A 13,225-nucleotide genomic window follows, 5' to 3' on the forward strand; every position below is an offset into this window, starting at 1 on the left:
GCAAGTGGATCATTTGAGGTCAGGAGTTAGAGACCAGCCTGGCCAACATGGCGAAAACCCATCTCTATTAAAAATATAAAAATTGGCCAGCATGGTGGCATGCACCTGTAATCCCAGCTACCGGGAGGCTGAAGCAGGGGAACTGCTTGAACCCGGGAGGTGGAGGTTGCAGTGAGCTGAGATGGTGCCACTGCATTCCAGCCTGGGTAACACAGCAAGACTCTGTCTCAAAAAAAAGAAAAAACACTGACATTTGTAACGATATTTGATCCTCCTTTTGGCTTGATGGTTCCATTTAATTAGATTCTATATTTGAGCAATTATCCTGTGCCAAGCATTGTCCCAGCACCAAGGGTACAGAAACGAGAAAGATTTATTCTTACCCAAATAGCTCACTAATGTTTGCTTTCTGTCAGCTTTCCCATCTTATATGCTTGTTTTGTAACAGAGCCACATTAGTAGGGAGACATACTGTACCTAAAAGTGGTGGCCCCAGGAGGACAGGACAGCATTCCACAATGGTCACCAATCCCACAGCGCTGGAGAACCTCTGGGGTCCAACAAGGTCCATCAGTGTTTCAAACAATACGGAGCTGAGCCACCCAAAGGCAAATCCAAAGAATCCCGCATAGACACAGAATCCAACATAGGTAGTGGATAAAGGTGCTAGCATATGACACACTCCATTTGCAACAATAGAAGCCGCAAAGAAATACTGAATTCGAGGTCTTATTGGCTTTGTGTTGGCTACAAGTCCCATAGATGGTCTGGCTACCATGTCAACAAAAGCCAGAATGGAAAGAAGGAAGGCAGACTTCTCACTAGAATAATGCTGACTCTTCCCATAACTACTAAGAAACACTAAAGGTGCAAAGAGTCCAAAAAACATGATCACATTTCCAGAGAGGTACAGCAAAAAGCCTCTGTGGGTGAATAAGGTTAAGTCCAGGAACTGATTAATTGTTTGGAAGACTGATCGTTTCTCCCGTTTAGGGTGTCTTCCAATAAGATCCGTATTTGCATCATGCCGACCTTTTTTTACACCAGATTTTCCAGCTTTCTGAAGGGATGCTTTAGACTTATCTTTCCCTGCCTTGGTTGGTTTGGGCCCGATTGGTCGCATGAGGGCTCCAGCGACACAGCAGTTTAGTAGCAAGCCTCCAAGAATTAGAAAGCTTCCTCTCCATCCAAAGATACCAAAGAAAACCTGATTGAGGGGGGCCAGAGTACAGAGGAACACAGGGCTGCCTGCCATGGCCAGTCCGTTGGCCAATGGTCGCCTTTTGTAGAAATACTTGCCAATCATGGTTAGAGCTGGATTCAAGTTGAAGGCAAGCCCAAGACCTGTGAAAAGGGAAAAATAAATAAATAAATAAATAATAAGAGGTATAAATAATGGAAAGAATAGGATATAAATCCTCATTGTTAGAGAACATGTTATGTAGTGGTTTAAAGTATGAGTTCTAAATCAGACAAGGGTTCAAATCTCAGTATCAGTGCTTACTGGCTGCATAATCTCAGACATGTATACCCTCCTATGACTGCTTCCTAATATGTAAAACGGGCAGAGGGTATTGTTGTGAGGAAGAAAAATTTGTTAAGCACTTAGTACCCACTGCCCAGCATGTAGTAAGCACTCAATACATGTTATTTTTATTATGTTGTTATTATTTGAAGGTGAGTAATTGTCTATTTGTCCAATCTAACAAAATCACCTTAAGGACTATTATGACCATATAAGATCATTAAGTTGACAGTAGAGATAAAACAAATTTACACTAGAAAATACATAAGGCCAGGTGCAGTGGCTCATGTCTATAATCCCAGTGCTTTGGGAAGCCAAGGTGGCAGGATTGATTAAGGCCATGAGTTCAAGACCAACCTGGGCAACATAGCAAGACCTGTCTCTACAAAAAGTAATTCGAAAATTAGCCTGGTATGGCAGTGTGTGCCTGTAGTCCTAGCTACTTGGGCGGCTAAAGCTGGAGTATCACTTGAGCCTAGAAGTTTGAGGCTACAGTGAGCTATGATCACATAACTGCACTCCAGCCTGGGCTACAGAGCAAGAACCTGTCTCAAAAACAAAAAAGAAAGAAATAACATATAGTACAAAATGATCCCTTCCAATATAGCACCAAAACTTAAAAACAGGCATTTCCTAAGGCTCCAATTGTGAAACTTTCCTGAGAGATTAGAGAATTTAAAATACACACAAAGTTTTGGGAAAATAAAACATAACATTGTTAAGATGTCAAAGCTCCTGAAATGAATGTACTAACTTAATGCAATCCAATGCAAATGTCAGTGAATTTTACTTTCAGATTAAGGTAAAATGATTCTAAAGGATACTTAGAGAACAAATACAGAGCTACTAGGAAATTTTTGGTGGTACAGAGGAAAAAGTGGGACCAACCAGAACATATTATTTAAATGGCTTTACAAAAGCTACAATCATTAGAGCAGTGTGGCTCTGTTTCACGTATCAGTAAAAATTGATCAGTGCAAGTGCAGAAACACTACAGAAAGTCCAGGAACAGAGTTGAAATATACAGAAACATTTGATGTAAGATAAAGTAGCATTTTAAATTAATTCAACAAACAGTGAAATTATTCAATAAATAGTGCTAGCAGAAGAAATATTCAAAGAACTTCCTGATCTCATAGCAAACCATTCTTACATTTGTTAATAAGCTCTAGGGTCTATGATCCCTTACATTTTCACAAATCTGGTTCCCTGTTGTTATGCAGGTCTCTACTTAAAGTTGATTGTTCAGTGAGCCCTTACCTTCATTGCTTGCCCAGTTCTTCCCTGTCACAACACTCAGTTAAAGGTTTTATACAGCATTTATCACTGCCTGATATTTTTCTCATTTATTCATATATTTATGAGTTGTACTGTCTGTCTCCTCCTATTAAAGAGCTTAACTGCCTGACTTGTTGCTCTATCTCTATAGCACCTAAAATGGATCCTAACACACATATAGTTGTTGCTCAATAAGTATTTCATAAATAAATTAATAAATGAGCAAATGAACCAACTGATTAACCATGTGGGAACAAATACAGTTGTATTTCTTTTTTCGCATCTTACGTCAGATATTTTCATTCATTCAGAATTTTTAAATGTAGCTGGGCGCAGTGGCTCATGTCTGTAATTCCAGCATGTTGGGAGGCCGAGGTGGGTGGATCACCTGAGGTCAGGAGTTTGAGACCAGCCTGGCCAACAAAGTGAAACCCCGTCTCTACTAAAAATACAAAAATTAGCTGGGTGTGGTAGCGAGCGCCTGTAATCCCGGCTATTTGGGAGGCTGAGGCAGGAGAATCGGTTGAACCCAGGAGGCGGAGACTGCAGTGAGCCGAGATCACGCCATTGCACTTTAGCCTGGCAGTGAGAGTGTCTCAAAAACAACAACGACAACAAAAAACAACAAAAAAACAGATTTTTAAATATAAAAACTAAAGTGCACTAAACAAAAGTGGACAAATATTTTCATAATCTTGGAGTAGAAAACAACTTTCTTAGGATGCTATACGAGATGGAAACCATAAAATACTTTTTGAATACATAAAAATTTTAGATGTTTAATAACGGGAAAACATTGGAAAAGATTGAATTTAAAAATACTTTTTAACAAAATTCAACATCCAAAAATTAATCAGGAGGCTGGGTGCAGTGACTCAAGCCTGTAATCCCAGCGCTTTGGGAGGCCAAGGCAGGTGGATCATGAGGTCAGGAGATCGAGACCATCCTGGCTAACATAATGAAACCCCGTCTCTATTAAAAAAAAAAAAAAAAAACAAAAAATTAGCCGGGCATGGTGGCAGGTACCTGTAGTCCCAGCTACTTGGGAGGCTGAGGCAGGAGAATGGCGTGAACCTGGGAGGCGGAGCTTGCAGTGAGCCGAGATCGCTCCACTGCACTCCAGCCTGGGCGACAGAGTGAGACTGTCTCAAAAAAAAAAAAAAAAAAAAAAAAAAAGAAAGAAAATAAGGATTAATACCAAGAGATATTGTTCTCACCTGTTAAATTGGCAATTTTTTTTTTTTTAAAAAGACAATATCCCATTGTTGACAAAAGGGATAATCTTGGAATCTCTGATATACTGTAGTGGGACAATAAGTGAGTATAACTTTTTTAGAGGACAATTTAGCATACATATATTAAAACAAACACACAGCAGTTCCTTTTCTACAAATTTATACTAAGAATATATTCATGTTCACAAAAGAATTTCAACCTAATACTGACAAAAACAATTTGTCAACAATTAAGAGATCAAATAAAATTATGTTATGTATGAGATTAAAATTGTTATGTATCAAAACATTTAACAACATGGAAAAATGTTCATGATATATTGTTAAGTGGGAAAAAAACTGGTTACAAAATATTATACATAATTTGATCCTTTTTTGCTCTAAAAAAAGGTGTATCTGTGCATAGGAAAACACATGGAAGGATATATATAGAAATGTTAATGATATTCTTTGGATTGTGAGGTTATGGGTAACTTTTATTAATTATGTTCATCAACAGTTCATTATCTTCATTTAGTGATTTTTAAAATGGGGGAGGAATTATCAAGCATATTCTCTACCCCTCAGAAACGTTATGTGGACATTCTATCAAATAGCCACTCTCGCACCGAGTTGCCACACACATTGTATCTACCACTACTGTCTATTCTTAGGACAAGGAATGCAATCATTCTTTCAATTCATTTACTCATTCAACAAACAATAAATATCCAATAAATATCCATCATATAATGGCAATTTCTTTAAAAGTTTGCTTTTCTAGTACTTTTATCTGTAGTTCTTCAAAATGATAATCAAGTCATTTCTATAAGAAAATAATTTCACTTCAGAGATCTGAAAGATGAATGCAGGTAAATACAAAATAGCCAGCAAAAAACTAATGCTTCCAAATGAATCAGTAGTAACTCACCTCCAACGAATCCAATACAGAAGTACAGTTCCTGTACAGTGTTACAGAAAGAAGCTGCAATCAAGCCACAGCCTGACAAGCAGCCACCAATAATCATGACTATACGACTTCCATATTTATTCACCAGGATACTGCTGATAGGACCTAAAAGATAACCAAAAATGTAGTAATATAAAGGAAACTGCTCCCTCACATCTATACAAGTATGAATGACAACGAATGACAAATCCTCCAAAATAAACAAGCAGCAATGATAAGAATACTGTTTTCTGTAATTATTTCTGAGTCATATGTGTACTAAAATAAAGATGTTAGAAAACATAATTGTGCAGGTTCTAAATCTAAAAATACTGGATGGAATTTTACTAAAATACAAAAGATCTGAAGTTATCCTTAATCTTTCTCTTTTAAGGCAGGGCAGGCTGAAAACACCTTGGCAATGGATGTTCACAAGGTTCTTGATTTATCTAGGATATGATTAACATATATGCAGAAAGTGGCTGGGCGCAATAGCTCACGCTTGTAATCCCAACACTTTGGGAGGCTGAGGCAGGTGGATCACCCAAGGTCAGGAGTTGAACACCAGCCTGGCCAACATGGTGAAACCCCGTCTCGACTAAAAATACAAAAATTAGCCAGGCATGGTGCCGTGTGCCTGTAATCCCAGCTATTCGGGAGGCTGAGGCAGGAGAACGGCTTGAACCTGGGAGGTGGAGGTTGCAGTGAGCCAAGATCCTGCCATTGCACTTCAGTCAGCCTGGGCAACAGAGTGAGACTCTGTCTCAACAAACAAACAAATAAACAAAACAAAAACATGTATGTAGAAAGTATGTTCTAAATTTCAGACACACACACTGATAGGAGACATATAAATGCATCTAAATACATTTTAGAGTACTTGTATATTATCATAAATGTGGTTTGTGTTTTTTTTTTTGAGATGGAGTCTCGTTCTGTTGCCCAGGCTGGAATGCAGTGGCACGATCTCGGCTTACTGCAAGCTCTGCCTCCCACGTTCATGCCATTCTCTTGCCTCAGCCTCTTGAAAGACAGGGTGGGAGTGGTGGCTCATGCCTGTAATCCCAGCACTTTGGGAGGCCAAGGTGGGTGGATCACCTGAGGTCAGGAATTTGAGACCAGCCTGACCAACATGGAGAAACCTTGTCACTACTAAAACCACAAAATTAGTTGGGCGTGGAGGTGCATGCCTACAATCCCAGAGGCTGAGACAGGAGAATCACTTGAATCTGGGAAGCGGAGGTTGTGGTGAGATTGCGCCATTGCAACTCTAGCCTGAGCAACAGGAGCAAAACTCCATCTCAAAAAAAAAAAAAAAAAAAAAAAAAGGGGGACTGAGGGAGTTTGTCTTCCCTTCTGTCACATGAGGACACAGACATAAGGCACCATCACTACTTATTTAGTCTGCTGGAACTTTGATCTTGGACTTCCCAGCCTCCACTGTGATCAATACTTTGTTACAGCAGCCTGGGCAAACTAAGATAATCAGTTCATGAATTAGATCACAGCTAATTTGAAAATAATTTGAGCCAAGAATGGGGGCTCACATCTATAAACCCAGAACTTTGGGAGACCAAGGCAGGCAGATCACTTGAGTCCAGGAGTTCAAAACCAGCCTGGGCAACAAGGCGAAATCCTGTCTCTACCAAAAATAAAAAAGTTTGCCAGGTGTGGTGGTACACACCTGTAGTCCCAGCTACTCCAGAAGCTGAGGTGGGTGGATTGCTTGAGCCCGGACGGCAGAGGTTGCAATGAGCAGAGATTGTGCCATTGTACTCAGCCTGGGCAAAAGAGCAATACTCTGTCTCAAAAAGAAAAGAAAGAAATAAAATAATTTGAATTTAAAGCTTGTGTAAGATGAAAAAATTACATACTGAAAGAATACTTATAAAATATTTTTAGACCGGGCACAGTGGCTCACACCTGCAATCCCAGCACTTTGGGAGGCTGAGGTGGGTGGATAACCTGAGGTCAGGAGATTCTGAGACAAGCCTGGTCAACATCATCACTACTAAAAATACAAAAACTAGCCAGGCGTAGTGGTACACGCCTGCAGTCCCAGCTACTCAGGAGGCTGAGGCAGGAGAATTGCTTGAACCCAGGAGGCAGAAGTTGCAGTGAGCAGAGATCACGCCACTATAGTCTAGCCTGGTCAACAGAGTGAGACTCTGTCTCCAAAAAACAAAAACAAAAACAAAACAAAACGAAACAACAACAACAACAACAAAATATATATAGAGTCATAAGACTTTGTACAGCCAGAATAACAAAGATAAATACCAGGCCAGGCACGGTGGCTCATGCCTGTAATCCCAGCACTTTGGGAGGCCAAGGTGGGCAGATTGTTTGAGCCTAGGAGTTCAAGACCAGCCTGGGCAACACTGCGACAACCCATCTCTACAAAAATACAAAAATTAGCCGAGCGTGGTGGTGCAAGCCTGTAGTCTTAGCTACTTGGCAGGGTGAAGGGGGAGGATCGATCGCCTGAGCCCAGGGAGGCTGAGGCTACAGTTAGTGGTGATTGTGCCACTGTACTCCAGCCTGAGTGACAGAGTGAGAAACGCTGTCTCAAAATAAATAAATAAATAAATAATAAAAAAGACCAGCTTGGGCCATAGAGTGAGACCCCATCTCTACTTAACAAAAATAAAAAATTAGCTGAGCATAGTAGTAGGGCCAACTGCTACTGGGGAGGCTGAGGCAGACATGATCATGCCACTGTACTCCAGCCTGGTCAATACATTGAGACCCTGTGTCAAAAAAAAAAGAAAAAAGATCCCACAAAACAAAGATCAGTATCACCACACTGCTGACTTTGTGAGGTAGAAGTTAATACTGCAGAAGTTAAAGTTTTTGAAATATTTAAAATTCCAAACCACAAGTGTTAAGGTGACCCTTGTGGAACTTAAAATATGTAAATTTATACTTTCATGTTTTAAAAAAAGGAAAAACAAACCAAAAGCAGGCAGGTAACATCTCCTCCCCACAAAATATACTTTAATAACCATCACTGTATATCTCTGACACAAAGCACTAAAAAAGAAAACAAAACCAACCATATCTCAAAACGTATTAGTGTTCACATTGTGGTCCAAGTGAACAAGTTAAAGGATTATCACAGTTGTAAAAGTGATGAAAACTATTTATTAGGGGATATACTATTTAGAAACCAAACCAAACGAAACAACCCATTTAGTAAAAATTCTGCAACAAGGTTCATGATAGGCATTTTGTCTTTTAGTGTTATTTCAGGAAGGATGGGCCTAATTAGCTATGATTAAAAATAGAAAGGCGTACGGTTTATGGGCCTATTAAATACAAACTCAAAAAAATGTGCTAGTTATCCCACTAATTGCGTAAGGACAAAGGAGGAACTGTTTTCCCAAAGGAGAGTCACGTGCAATTAATAAAACTGACATCACTTACTTTTGATGCAAAACACAAGTGGCTCTCTAGCTCTTTGGTGGCACAGAATTGCAACATGTAAACTTCTGGTTTGTAGTCAACTTAAGAACACACTGAACACCTGGAGTACCTCTGGGTAATGTTTATACCAATTTCTTCAAGCCAACATAGTCAAAACCTGATTAAAATCCTGGCCGAATGGAGTTCAAAGCCTGCAAAATTATTGGCTCTCAGAAGCTAATGCCCAAAGTCCCTTTCGATTTCTCTGAACTTACAAAAAAAGCAAACACTACAATTTAGCACTTAGGTTCTTTAATTTGATAGACAAAATAGGCCCATGTTCAAAATGTAAAAGGCACAAAAAGATAAGCAGTGGAAACATGTCTTCCTACTCCTGTTCCCAGTCACCCAGTTTCTCTCTCTCCATGGCAGCCAGTTACCTGTTTCTTCTGTACAATTTAATTATAGGCTTAATGAAATTATGATTTCAACTGCTTATTCCTGTTTCATGATCATATATTATTGTCTCAAAAGGATTATAAACTTCTCAAAGGAAGGGATCAGTGTTTTCTGTCACTCACAACACCTAGCCCCGTGCTGAATGTACTCATAGAACTTGATAGATATTGGTTGAATATGGCACCACTTCAGCAGCCTAAGGCTAAGTTATTTATAGTTGAAACCTAGAATCACTACATTGGCTAGAAACAGTATTTTAGATGATGTTAAGTGAGCAACTTACTCCCTACATTTCCTTTACAATATGCCAAAGAAAACAAAAGAGAAGTAAGTGGTAAAATTTAAGTTTAGGGTACAGCTGACATGCTTTTAGGACTCATAACATCGCAAGTAATACGGAGGAGGTTTTATTCAGTTGATTCTAACATCATACAAAGATTTTACCTGAGACTTTGAACCATGCCATTAGGCCAGTCTGATTAATTTTAATTCTCCCAACATCAATTTTTAAAAATCTATATTTATGTTTACATTTCAAGAGTCTAGCAGGGATCAACAACAAAAAAAAACCAGTTGCGCATACATCATTTTTATAACAGTCTTTTAAGCTCAATGATACATCAGTTGGAGCAAATCAAGGTCCCTCACGATTTTCTCATTTCCGTTTTGAAATGCTATAGTATTTCAAATACTATAGCGAGAGTTGCTATTGTTATCAGGAATGAAAAATGTGACTCTAAACACCAAACTTTAGGAAATAACATTTCAAAACATCTCACTGAATAAGACTTTTTCTTTTTTTTTTAAAGTTACCTAATACAGACACTCTGGCTGCTTCATGAAAATTAAAAGAGCAGGCCTTAATAGGTACTTACCTCCACCATACATGACAGCCAACATTATGGAGGATATCCATGACACTTCGCTGGTGGTGGCATGGAATATACTTTCAATCTCTTTGAAGAAGACAGTAATAGATTTGGGAAATGCATAAGAGAAGCCGATGGAAATGAAAGCTCCAATTACCACTGCCCAGCCCCAGCCTCCATCTGGGGGGGTGTATCCAACTGGACCTCCAACTGCTGGTGGCATTTTAAGTGTAGATAAATTCCAAAACGCAAGTCAAATACAAATATCTGAAAGATATAAAATTAAAATAGTATGTCAATATAAGGCACACCTATAAAACTCTTTTGTGAAATAAGAAATATAGCCAGACGTGGTGGATCATGCCTACTAGTAATCCCAGCTACTTGGGAGGTTGAGGCAGGAGGATCATTTGAGGCCAGGAGTTCAAGACAGCCTGGGCAACACAGATCCTGTGTCTGTCTAAGAAAATTTTAAAAAAATTAGCTGGGTATGGTGGAGCATGCCTATAGTCCCAGCTACTCAGGAGGCTGAGGCAGGAGGATCACTTGTACCCAGGAGTTTGAGACCAACCTGGGCAACATAAGTAGACCCCAACTTTACAAAAAAATTAAAAAATTAGCCAGACATGGTGGTGCGTGTCTGTGGTCCCAGTTACTTGGGAGGCTGAGGTGGGAGGATCACCTGAACCTGGGAGGTAGTGGCTGCAGTGAGCTGTGATTGTACCACTGCACTGCAGCCTGGGTGACAGAGCAAGATCCTGTCTCAATAAACAAATAAATAAATAAATTGGGAAACAAGAGACCTGATGAGATTCTGGGTTGGTCATTGCATCCATGTGCAGGGAGGATAGCATACCCCAATTCCACGGGGGAAGAGGCTCCTGTACTTGGGGACCCTTCCAGACTTCACCCTATGTACTTCTTCATCTGGCTTTCATATGTATCTTTTATAGTATCCTTTATAATAAACTGGCAAACGAAAGTGTTTCCCTGAGTTCTGTGAGCCTTCCTAGCAATTAATCAAACCCAAGGAGAGGGTAGTGGTAGCCCGATTTACAGCTGGTCAGTCACAAGTACAGGTTACAACCTACTTATGTATGATTGGCATGTGAAGTAAGGGTCCCAGTCTTGTGCGACTGAGCCCTTAACCTGGGATCTAACTCCAGGTAGTTGAAGTCAAAATTGAATTGAATTACAGGACACCCAGTTGGTGTCTCCTACAATTGCTTGGTATATGTGGGGGAAAAAACCCCCACACATCTGGTTACAGTAGTGTTTTGTGATGTGCTGACTGTTGACTGTGTAAAAGAAAAAAAAAAGGTGTTTTTCTCCTTCAGAACTTTATACTTAGCTCTCGAGTAAATGAATTTTTTTAAAGTTACTTATCCAATAGACATTATCTTCTTTTAAAGACATTATCAGAAAAAGTTTTAGAGTCATAGCATTACCCATAATTTTTTGTAGCTTAAAGGAAAATAGCTTCTCACCACTTAAGAAATCATAATTGAAATAAACTCTTTTCAATAAATCAGTTAACATCATAATTCCTTAAATTATTATAGATAACCAAATGCCCAATTTGACTTGCCTGCTTGCAAAATTCACATAACATATAACCTACAAACACTTTAGGTGTGTTTTGTTTTGTTTTTTTGAGACAGAGTCTCACTCTGTCGCCCAGGCTGGAGTACAATGGCGAGATCTTGGCTCACTACAACCTCTCCGCCTCCCAGGCAGTTCTCCTGCCTCAACCTCCCAAGTAGCTGGGAATACAGGCACACGCCATCACCTCTGGCTAATTTTTGTATTTTTAGTAGAGACGGGGTTTGGCCATGTTGGCCAGGCTGGTCTCGAACTCCTGACCCCAGGTGATCCACCCACCTCGGCCTCCCAAAATGCTGGGATTACAGCCGTGAGCCACCATGCCCAGCCCCGACACTATAGGTTTTAATATAGCCTTTGTAAGCTTTTTACCTTTTCCAAAACATATTTTTCCATACTTTCTTTTCACATTCTCTTATTTATGGCTGACTTAACGTACTAGGAGTGGGTGCCTGACTCACTGGATATGTAGCAATTTACAAAAAAATAAGATAATTCTAAACACCCAAAATTTTCACTTAACAGGCTGGGGAACTATCTCAGACAAGTTTCCTTTTATCTAATAGCTTTGATTCAAGGTATTTTTCTCCATTATATGACAAGAAATTCCTAAACAACAGCTAGCCAATACAGTTAAAATCAGAAATATACATATGATGTCAAAAGATGGTAGCTTTAGGCCAGGCGCAGTGGCTTACGCCTGTAATCCCAGCACTTTGGGAGGCAGAGGTGGGTGGATCACCTGAGATCAGGAGTGCGAGACCAACCTTACCAATATGGTGAAACCCCATTTCTACTATAGGTTCTAGCCAGTGCATGCAGGCAAGAAAAAGAAACAAAAGGCATAAAGAAAGGAAAAGAAATAAAATAGGCCAGGTGCAGTGGCTCACACTTATCTCAACACTTTGGGAAGACCAATGTGGAAGAATTGTTTGCCAAAAATTCAAGAACAGCTTGGACAACATACCGAGACCCTACCTCTACATAAATTGTTTAAAAATTGGGTGTGGTGGTGCACATACGTAGTCCTAGCTACTTGGGAAGCTGAGGTGGGAGGATCACTTGAGCCCAGGAGTTTGAGGTTACAGTGATCTATGATCATGCTGTTGCACTCCAGAGCAAGACCTTGTTTTCGCCCAGCGTGGTGGCTCACACCTGTAATCCCAGCACTTTGGGAGGCTGAGGCGGGCGGATCACGAGGTAAGGAGTCCAAAACCAGCCCGGCCAACATGGTGAAACCCCGTCTCTACTGAAGATACAAAAAATTAGCCGGGCATGGTGGTATGTGCCAGCTACTCGGCAGGCTAAGGCAGGAGAATCACTTGAACTCAGCAGACAGAGGTTGCAGTGAGCTGAGATCACGCCATTGCACTCCAGCCTGGGCGACAGGGGGAGACTCTGTCTCAAACAAAACAAAACAAAAACAGCTTTGTCTCTAAAAAATAAATAATAATAAAGTTGTTTTTATTCAGATGACAGATGTGTATAAAGAAAACCCTTTTCTTTAGAGTTTTCTAAAGAGATGTTCCTTAGAACATCAAATAAGTGAATTTGACTAGGTCTCAGAATACAACATCAATAAACAGAAACCAGTTGTATTTCTATATACCAGCAATGAACAATCCAAATTTGAAAAAATTTTTAAATGCTATTGTAAATGGTAAACTATATAGAAATAATTCTCACAAAAGATGTATAAGATATGTACACCAAAAATTATAATACTGAGAAATTAAAATAGATAACCTATCCTCTTGGACTGAAATAATCAATATTTAAATCAGGCAAAGATTTCTGAAGGAACATAAAGAAACAACTATAAAAAAAAGTTGGCCAGGTGCAGCGGCTCATGCCTGTAATCCCAACACTTTGAGAGGCTGAGGCGGGCGGATCACGAGGTCAGGAGTTTGAGATCAACCTTGCC

The 13,225-nt window shown here is 39.8% G+C and overlaps 2 protein-coding genes across 4 annotated transcripts in view; both read right to left on the minus strand.

The window, feature by feature from the left end:
• ST7L (suppression of tumorigenicity 7 like) overlaps positions 1-13,225 on the minus strand; it is an 843,199-nt gene that overhangs the window by 377,078 nt on the left and 452,896 nt on the right. The gene's annotated exons all lie outside the window — the stretch shown is intronic.
• Positions 1-13,225, minus strand: part of SLC16A1 (solute carrier family 16 member 1) — a 43,593-nt gene that overhangs the window by 4,714 nt on the left and 25,654 nt on the right. For all 3 annotated transcript variants that reach the window (XM_050747560.1, XM_050747556.1, XM_050747563.1), the window contains exons 2-4: positions 9,706-9,966; positions 4,949-5,092; positions 478-1,344 (exon numbers count right to left, since the gene is read on the minus strand). In XM_050747560.1, the coding sequence (XP_050603517.1) occupies positions 478-1,344; positions 4,949-5,092; positions 9,706-9,922 (1,228 nt within the window). In that variant the 5' untranslated portion in view covers positions 9,923-9,966. The remainder of the gene's footprint in view (positions 1-477; positions 1,345-4,948; positions 5,093-9,705; positions 9,967-13,225) is intronic.

The sequence above is a fragment of the Macaca thibetana genome, chromosome 1, assembly GCF_024542745.1.
Source record: "Macaca thibetana thibetana isolate TM-01 chromosome 1, ASM2454274v1, whole genome shotgun sequence".
Taxonomy (NCBI): Eukaryota; Metazoa; Chordata; class Mammalia; order Primates; family Cercopithecidae; genus Macaca; species Macaca thibetana.